Here is a 9,382-nt window from a genome sequence, read left to right as displayed (position 1 = left end):
AAACTCTGGAGAATCTGTATGTTATTAAAAATTCCAAGATAATTCTTTTGGAAACTAACATTTGAGAAGTAGTGCTTTACTTAGATTTAACATTTTAATAGTTTTTGAATGTTTTCATTTGTTAAATAGTTGAGGTTTCATCTGTTCAACTGTCAAGTATACCAAATAGTATGTTTAGTATTAGTTCATTAAAGGATATTTACATGCATATATGCATAGAGAAAACAATTGGAAGGATGATGGATGGATAGTGTCTGAGTAGTAGAAATATGGGTGATTTTTGTGTCCTCCCCCAACCTTTCTATTTTATTTCTATTTCGTTTTTTTCTTTCCGTATTTAAAAAAGACTTCCTCTTTCTGAGTTCAATTTCCCCTTGTGAAAAACATTGTTGTAACTTAGTGAACTTCAACATCACGTCCTGCTCTAGCGGCTAGTGACTCCACACTACCCCCTAGCTCCCTTCTCCATTTAATAGTATGAACTGCATAGGCAACGACAATGTTTGGAGAATCATCATGTATGATTCTTGTATGTGGTACGTTGTGATGCCTAGCGACAGTTTCTGCTCCATTAAAATTATTCTCTTCTTCCTCAAGAAGTCTGAACTGAAATAATCCCTACCACAGACGTCCCTCAAAAGTTCATCCTCTCTTTTCCAACTCAGATAAGGCCGTCCGCGCATATCCGTTAATAAAGTAAGGACGATCGTGAACCAAAAAGCCAGGGCGTGGTCGCCCCGCCTACCCGCCTCTACATCACTACCCCTCTCGCTGCTTTCAAGCACGGAGATTGGCTGAAGACAAGAAAGAGCCCCGCCCCTAGTCTTATGACCCGTGCTGAGCTCTCAGTCTCGGGTTTTGTAGCGCTGTGGTCAGTGGTCAGGGACTGTCTTCGTCTGTTTCCCCCGAGCCTTTTCCGTGGTGTTGCTTCTGTTGTGGCCGCCTGCTCTGCGGAGTCATGGTGTGCTTCCGCCTTTCCCCGGTACCCGGCTCAGGGCTGGTTCTGCTCTGCCTCGTCCTGGGTGAGTTGTCGGGCCCTCCTGCTTAGTCCCTCCGTCTGGGCCCGGGGCGCCCAGTTCAAAGGCCACAACCCGCTGGACTGATCCCAAGGGGAAGGGGTTGAGAGGCTGAACAGCTGGCACTGGGTGGTGGCGCTTGCCCCATGCGGCAAGCAATGACCTAGAGACAACCCGACCGAGGGATGGCGGGGGAAGAAGGGCCAGTGAGAGTAAGGGGCAAGTAAGGGGGGGGGGTATTGGGCTGGACGCCGAGGGCGTAAGTAGGGAAGAGCGAAGAGTGGAGTGAATCTGGGTAGGAAGCGTCCTTTGGGGGAAGATACTAAGGAGTGAGTTTAGGAGGGCGGTACGTGGTGATTCTGGGCTGGCAGGAACAGTTAGGAAAGTCCTGGTTTCCTAGGACCAGGGAAGAGTTTTAAAGAAGGTGGGAAAGTATGGGGCAAGAGAAAAAATCGGTGAAGGAAAAGACTGCCTGCGTGAAGAACTTGGAAGGGAGCAGGTATGGTAGTAGACTTCAAGGGGCAGTGAGAGGGTTAGGGGCTTTTGTGGGTGGGAATTGGAGGCTGTGGAGGAAGGGTGATTATAGGCATGAGGATGCTGGACTTGAGTTCCGTAGTTGGAATTTTGAAGGGGAAGGGACATAGATTGCCTGGGCCATTTCCAAGCAAGAAAACTCTGGAGAGTAAAGGGGTGGGAACTTCAGTGGGGAGTGAATATGTGACTTAGAGGTGTTGAAGACGTCAGTTTTCTACCAGTTTTGCTACTTCTCCCAGCCAAAAAAAAAAAATCCCTGTATGTTTCAGTTGGGAGGACCTCCCAGATGAAAGGTTTTGGGAATGCATCTGAGTCTTTTATGCCTCTATCTTCAGAAGTTTGTTTTCTTCTTCCCTGTTATACAACTGACCTATTACCTGATTTTCAGAGGAGGAGGGTGGGTAACTTCCTAAGGATTGGGTTGTTACACGTCCTCAGGATGGCTGGGTGAAATGTTGGCTGATTGTGCTGTGACATCCCCTCCATAAGCAGCGAGTTCAATGCCTGAAAGGTGAACTTTGACTAGAATGTCTTTTCTTGACCTGATCCATCCTGGTTTTGCTACCCAGTAACTCTTGCTATTTGTGACTTAATTAAAAAAAATAGAAGGAACAGACCAGATGGGAATGGAAAGGAAATAGATATATTAGGGGCCTGAGAAGACAGTAAGAGGTACACATCTTATAAGTCACATTTCGGTAGAATAAAATCAACCCCCTAGAACAGTAGATTCTCAATTAGGGGATATTTGGCAGTATCTGGAGACATTTTTGGTTGTCACAACTAGGATTGCTTTTAGCATCTAATGTGTAGATGCTTTTGTATCCTACAATGCACAGGACAGCTCCCCCACCCCCAACAAAGAAGTATCTTATCTCAGAATGTCAAAGGTGCCAAAGCTGAGAAATTATCTTACAGAGCCATAGCATTAGAAGGATTCTTGATGGTCTAATCTAGTGATTCTCAAGGATCTTTGCTGAGTGAGTCTGTCAGATCAAAACTATTTCCAGGAAAATAATGAGAAGTTATTTGTCCTTTTCATTCTAATTCTCTCGCCAGTGTACAATGGAGTTTTCCAGAACCTACATAATGAGTAATGACATCACCTTGGTGGTTCTGGTGTGTTTTATTCACTTCTCAGTTTTAACTTCTACAGCAAATACCAATAGATACAACTCCCATAAGCTAAGCTCTTTGAGTTTCTCATGGATGAGAGAGTAAAGGGGGTCCTAACACAAATGTTCGTGAATCCCTGATCTAGTCCAGCTGTCCACACAGTGCAGGAAACTCTTCTGTAGCCTTTCTGAAAGGGGGCTGTGAAGGCTTTACTCAAGCACAATTTGAAGCTTTTGTGCTACTGAGGGGTGAGCAACCCTAAGAGAGGATTGTTTACCAGAAAAGCACCTTATCAGTGACTAGAACACATCTGACGAAGGCATCTGTTAACCAGTAATTGATTCACTGCCCATTGAATCTGCACAGACACAGCACTGTTATTGTTTAGAGAAAGTAAAAAAAAATAGTTGTTCTACTTGTTGGTTTTCATGTCATTAATTTTGTTGTTTTTGATGAAAGCTTTTTTGTTTTGTTTTTACAAAAGCCATGCTTGCTCATTGCAGAAAATAAACAGGCAAAAAGAAACAAAAAACCCCATCAGCTCATCTGCTAGTTTGCCACTTATTGATTGGGACTAACTAGAATCATCCTTTTGGAAGATTTCCAGGATCGATCCCCTCCCCTTCCAAGATCACAATAGAATCTGGAGGAGTGAAAGATAATAATGTACCCAGATCAGTTTTTTTCAAAGGTACCAGGATGAAACAGAAACCATTTCTTCTATACAGCTGCCTTTTCTGACAGCCGTTGGTTCAGTGTTCACTAACTCCTTCCATGTGGATTTGCCTCTTGAAAATTTAGCAGGTCTTTAGTTGCTTGTTGCATTTGGCATGTTGCTTTTAAGTATCAGAATGGCTACCAAGAATAGGTTTTTGAAAACTCAATAAATATTTGTAAAGTACCTGTTATGGATCTCTTGCTGTTCCTGAGTACTACAGAGGGTACCCTTGAAGGATGATCTCCTCCAAATTTACAGTCCCATTAATATTACCATTCGAGCTATGCTATTTTGTGATTTTATAACTCTACCCCAGCTTCACTAGTAAGTTTACTTCTTAAAAATAGCTGCTTTCAGGTAAGTATAGAAAATAATTCTCTGAATCTATGTATTGGTCTTTTTCAGAGAAATTAAATTTTGCTGATATTTATTTCAGTTGTAACTGACTAGAGAACTTTTTGGAGAAGAGTTATGTAGAGGTATTATAAAGAGAGCGCTAAATGAATGTCCTTTCCTAGCATAATTGCCTAACTGTGTTCCTTCTCTGTGACATGAGAGATTTCAGAATTCTATAATGGTTACTACAGAATTCTATACAGAATTCCATACATTACTGATCCTTATAACTAGTGACTTCTGGTTTTTATAGGATTAAGGCTTTTCTGGGAGGGAAAAACGTCATAGAAATATCCTGAGTGTGTGGTTCACTGGTTGGAGCCCATCCTTCCCACAAATGGTTATTAAATGCCTATTGTGTACCAGCTGACATACTAGGCGAAAGGTATAGATAGAACAATGGGAACAACAAATGAGGGCCCTGTTCTCAGGGAGCTTACATTTTAGCGGTAGAAGACAGCCCAGCAGGTAAATAATAGAATTTCAGATAGTGATAGGCGCTGTGAAGAAATGCAGCAGGTAAAGTGGAAGAGGAATGAGCAGATGCTAGGAGTGGGTGATGGGCTCAGAAGGCCTTCCATTTTTGTGTGACATTTCTGTTGGAAGGAGGCCAGCCAAGGTGAGCATCTGGAGGAATAAGAGTAAATCTTGACTTTCCCAAATTCTTAGGTTATTATACTAGCCTATTTTCTACTCTTTTTTTTTTCCTAACAGTGCCAAGTCAAGTCTCCCCTATGGTATTGGTTCCTGAGAGTGGAGACTATCTTATATGCTTTACTTCCCCATGCCTACCTAGCATAGGGCTGGGTGCATATTTACCCCTCTGTAAATTTTTGTTGAGGGTATTCATTGGTGGGCACTGGGTATATGATGGTGAACTACACCTGTTTGGTATCCTTACTCTTTTTGAATCTTAAATTATGTTTTGCAAGAAGTTTTTTTTTGTGTGTGTCTTCAGACTAAGAACTTCAAAATCAGCGCTAGGTAGTGCAGACAATTAAAACCAATTTACTGAAGTATAAACTAATAATGCTAGTATCTTACCTGTAACCCTTCAGATATACCTACATAGTAGTGAAAGTTAACATGAAGAATAAGGAAGCCTTTGGTTTTCACAAAGAACCAGCCTCTCCTTTTGGAGGGGATTTAAAAGGGAATGAAAGCATTGAGATTTTTCTGTAGCTGTACCACATTTGGTTGAACAGATAACTTTGATTTCAGGGTTCTGCTAAAATTATTATAGCTGTAATAGAGCTACTTGAAAGAACAGGCTTATTATTTGTCCATTAGTCATTGGTTATCACATCTGATAGGATTATAAATTTTCAAATATTTCCCATGACTGCAGCTTGCTTCCTTTATACCTTGGGTGGAATTTGTGATCAAGGATTATTCCACAGTACTGCACCTGACTTAAGTGATCTATTGGTGCAGGAAGGCTGCACTTCCGCATGTAGTGACAAAAGCATGCTGATCATGATTTCATGTTAAAGTGATGAGAGATCCCCAATCCAAAGGCACACTTTGTAAGTACTTGCTGGTATCCTGCTATGTGTTGTAAGAGTGTTCTGAAAGTCTGCCAAATACCACTCAGCAACAAACCATTATTTGAATAGTGTTGAGTCTTACTTCCTTACCTACTCCCTGACCTTAAAAAATTAAATTATTTTGTAGCTTGCAATCATTTTCTTTTTTAAGAGATTTACCAGAAATCAAGAGTATCAGCAACTGAATGTGATGATTGTACCTGTTATTAGGAATTGTGAGGAATTATATGTAAATGAGGAACTGTTGATCAGACTTAACAAACCTGTGAATGGAAAAGAAAGAATAAATAGGAAGTATATGCCTATATCCTGTTCTTTTCTAAGACGCTTTGCTCAACATCATTCTGAATTGATAACTCTGAGGACAAGAGTCCATAAATTAATATGATGGAATAAACATATACCTAAAGTTGGGAAGGATCCCTTTTGGTGCTGTGTTTACTAGAAGGGAAACTTGTAAGCTAGAACCTCTAGTTTGCTTGGCAAAGTTCTCTTAGCTCTGAAGGGTTTACATGCTTTTGAAGAACTTACTAGAGAAATACACACACTACAATTCTTCACAAGGTTAACTTGCCCAGAGTCTCTCAGCCAGTAAATCGGATGGCCTAATTTGAATGCTAGCTCTTCAACTCCAGGGATGGGCTCTTAATCACCTCATAATATTACCACCTAGATCATTGTTTGTTTTTTATTTGTTTTGCTTTACCATCAGTATTATGTTCCCACCCACCCCATCTTGTTTACAAATGTGTGTTTTTCAGCTACACTGGGTCAAACAGACTTGTAAAAACCTAGGCATTTTTTGTAGTATCTTATGCTTCAGGAAATAAGTTCTGAGTTCTAAAAGAACCTAGAAATAATCTCTTTGGAAACAAAATTGAGAGGATATTTGAATTTGAGAAAGTTGATTTTGAGGATTGCCTTTGTCTTTTGTTTGGAAAATAAACTCTCAGCTCTATAATTACATACTGTAGGATATGTTCAGCTGTGGTTTTTTAATGTTATAAAGACTTTAACCAAAAATGGTTTGGTGGTTCTAAAATTAAACACAGAAATAAGGATGGAAATGGCTTGCTGGAGATTTTTTACCAAAGTGTAAATGTTTCAACTATAAACTTACCTTATGAGAAAAGCATTATTCCTAGATTAGAATAGGAGTCTATTCCTATTAGAATAGGATTAGAATAGGAGTTGACAAGTTCCATGTCAGAATGTGTTCAGAAAACTGACATGGGGGTTGAAGGAGTATAGGTTGGGTTCATGATTTGGAAGAGCTAAAATATTGGCCTTCCTATAATTAGATAAAGCTATATTTCAGGTCCTTATTGCAGGGTATTTTCACCTCTATATAATCAATCAATATTTATTGAGAATTTAATATGTATTCAGCACTACTAGTAATGATAGGAGATAGAATAGAGGTAATAGACATAATCTTCCCCACCACAACACCCATGATGGATGACATTCATATAAAAGACAGACTCCTAGGGGCTGTGGCATGGATAAGGTCATCTGTTTAACGGGGCATATTGGAACTCAGACAAGTTGCAGAGACAGCATCAAAAGGGAATCTTGAATCCATGCAATATCATTCATTCACAGACTTTGGTATTTTTTTTATTAGGTAACGAATTACTTGCTGTGTGCTATAATTTACCATGGCTCATCAGTCCGTTGCAAAGTGACAACTGAATACTGTTTTGGAGCTTATGACAATAGGGAACACAGGGCTTGCAGACATAAAATAACTGAATAATTCCGGATAGTACGAGATACATTGAAATGTTGGGATATGCACTATGACTGCCCCTCCAGGGCTTTTATAATCAGGGAAATCTTTATGTAGAAAATGGCTGAAAAATGGACAGTATATCAGTCCAGGTTCTTAATTGTAGGCAAGAGAAATAAAATCAGATTGCTCTTTAAGCAGAAAAGGAATTTATTAAAAAGATACTGGGGCACATGCATGTGCTTTAACTCCACAATTTCATTCCTGGATATACACCCAACAGACACACATACACATGGGTTCACCGATGTGTCCCTTTGTAATAGAACCAAACTGGAAACTATCCAAATACCCATCAACAGTAGCATAGAAGAGTAGCGGAGTAGTCATCCAGTGATAGAAAGCTATACATACAGAGTGAGAATGGACAAACTGTAGTTAACACAACAATCAAGGCAAATCTCATAAACATAATAATGAATGCAAAAAGACAGCATAGTAAGTGCTTCCATTTATATCAAGTGGAAAATGAGGCAAAACTCACCTATACTTTTAGAAGTTAAGGTAATGGATACCCTTGGGAGGGAAATGGTAATTGGGAAGAGGGAGCCCAGGATGTCTCAGGAATACTTGGAATGTTCTGTTTCTTGTCACAAGTGGGTTCAGTTTGTGAAAAATCTTTGAGCTGTATATTTAATATTATGTATACTTTCCCCTTCCATATGTTATACTGTGCCTTTTTCCATATGCATGTTGCACATCAATAAAATTGTCGTTTAGAAAATATGCATATTAGGTAGTGCGGAATTACTGGAGCTCTTGGTTATATATCCCAATGTCTGGTTTAATATCCCAAATCATGTTCCTGAGCAGCATTTCCACTGCCAAGTATTGAACTGCAGCTTGTACCACGGGCCACTGCCACCGGTGCAACAAACCAGCTCTGCTTGCTTTGTTCCCTGGGAGCTTGATCCTGGTGTAGCTACTTCCATCTGGGGGTAATAGTGACATTCCTGGCTCCATTCCCCAGCTCTCCTATTCAAAATCTGGTGTGGATGCCTTTGTTAGGTGGAGTCTAGCACAAGATCCCATCCTTGCTGCAAGGGAGGCTGGGAAAGCAAATATCTGACATTTTTAGCTTTTAAACTACACAGCAATATCTGCCAGAAATTGTTTTTAAAAACAAGTAGTGGAGTGGGTGTTTCAGAGGAAAGCCTTCCTGAGGTTAACATTGACGTCAGTAGAAGAAAGTCAATTTCAAATGTTAGGTACAATGTCAAGGGTAGAGATTGACTTGTGGGTCCAGTAGAACAAGTTTAACCAGATCAAAGGGTGTGTTCTGGGAAAATGGTTTGAGAAAAGTTGAAAGGATAGGGTGGGAAAAATTATGGATTAGTTTGAAAGCCAGACAGAGGAATTAAAATTTTATATGGGAATTTTGGAGCCAATAGAAGTTTGTGAACAAGAAAGTGTCCGAGAGGAAGGGGTATTCAAGGACCATTAATCTGGAAGCTCTTTTAGGAGCAGCAGCTAGGAGGTGTCTAGTAATTTAGGGGTTGTGTGCTGGATTGGGAGTAGAAATAAAAGACAAAGATAGAGGGGAAAAAAATCAATAGGACTTAACAAAGAAAATGAAGTAGAAAGTAATTCTCATACTTTCGAGCCTGAGTTGGAGAGGCTGAGAAGGGAACTGGTTTGGGGAAAGTAGAAGCATTAAGTTCAGTTTTGGAATTGTTGAGTTGGAGGTAGTAGGTCTTTGAGTAAAAGCAGTCCCTGTGTAGTTGGAGATACAGACCCGACAGTGAAGTAAGCTCTGTGGAAGGAATAGCTCTCACAGGGGGAGAGAATGTGAAGAGTTTGGAACAAATATGCCAGAGCCTTCAGGGGTATTGTCAGATCTCAGCTCTCATGTAGTGGTAAATTTAATGTAGTGGAAAATTTGGACCACAACCTGTACCTTCTGCTTCATAAAGCTTCACCTCGGCCCCCATTGTATTATCATTATTTTATGCTCTTTCTATTACTGTAACATCCTTGAAAAGCAAATGATTAATCCATGTGAGGCTTCTCTTGGTGATTCCTAATAGTTTTGAATGCCTTGAATACAGGGAGACTATGTTAAAGCTAGGGACTTTAAACAAGACTGAAAGAGACAGCATATAAGAAGCAAGCCTCCAGTTCATTGGAAAAATTATGACCTAAGAGTTCTCAGCACCTCTACTGGGTAGGCTTTCAGCAGTGATGACAGCTCCATTCCATATTGTACTTAGAAAAGAATGGCTGTAAAACCTACTTAGGTCTCACAAGGCCTTTTTGAGCCTTA

General features: G+C 40.2%; 1 protein-coding gene across 2 annotated transcripts in view; it reads left to right on the top strand.

Annotated features, from left to right (window-relative positions):
* Nucleotides 1-837: 837 nt before the first annotated feature.
* The window catches only part of LAMP2 (lysosomal associated membrane protein 2), a 42,202-nt gene continuing 33,657 nt past the window's right edge, over nucleotides 838-9,382 (top strand). The window contains exon 1 of one of the 2 annotated variants that reach the window (XM_037152088.2): nucleotides 838-1,022. In XM_037152088.2, coding sequence (XP_037007983.2) covers nucleotides 959-1,022 — 64 coding nt within the window. In that variant the 5' untranslated portion in view covers nucleotides 838-958. The remainder of the gene's footprint in view (nucleotides 1,023-9,382) is intronic. The other variant, XM_037152087.2, reaches the window with a different exon arrangement.

This window comes from Artibeus jamaicensis, unplaced genomic scaffold, assembly GCF_021234435.1.
Source record: "Artibeus jamaicensis isolate MK-2021 breed Jamaican fruit bat unplaced genomic scaffold, CSHL_Jam_final contig_240, whole genome shotgun sequence".
In the NCBI taxonomy this organism is placed as follows: Eukaryota; Metazoa; Chordata; class Mammalia; order Chiroptera; family Phyllostomidae; genus Artibeus; species Artibeus jamaicensis.
Note: the sequence above shows the minus strand (reverse complement) of the source record. Positions and strands in the feature narration are given on the sequence as shown.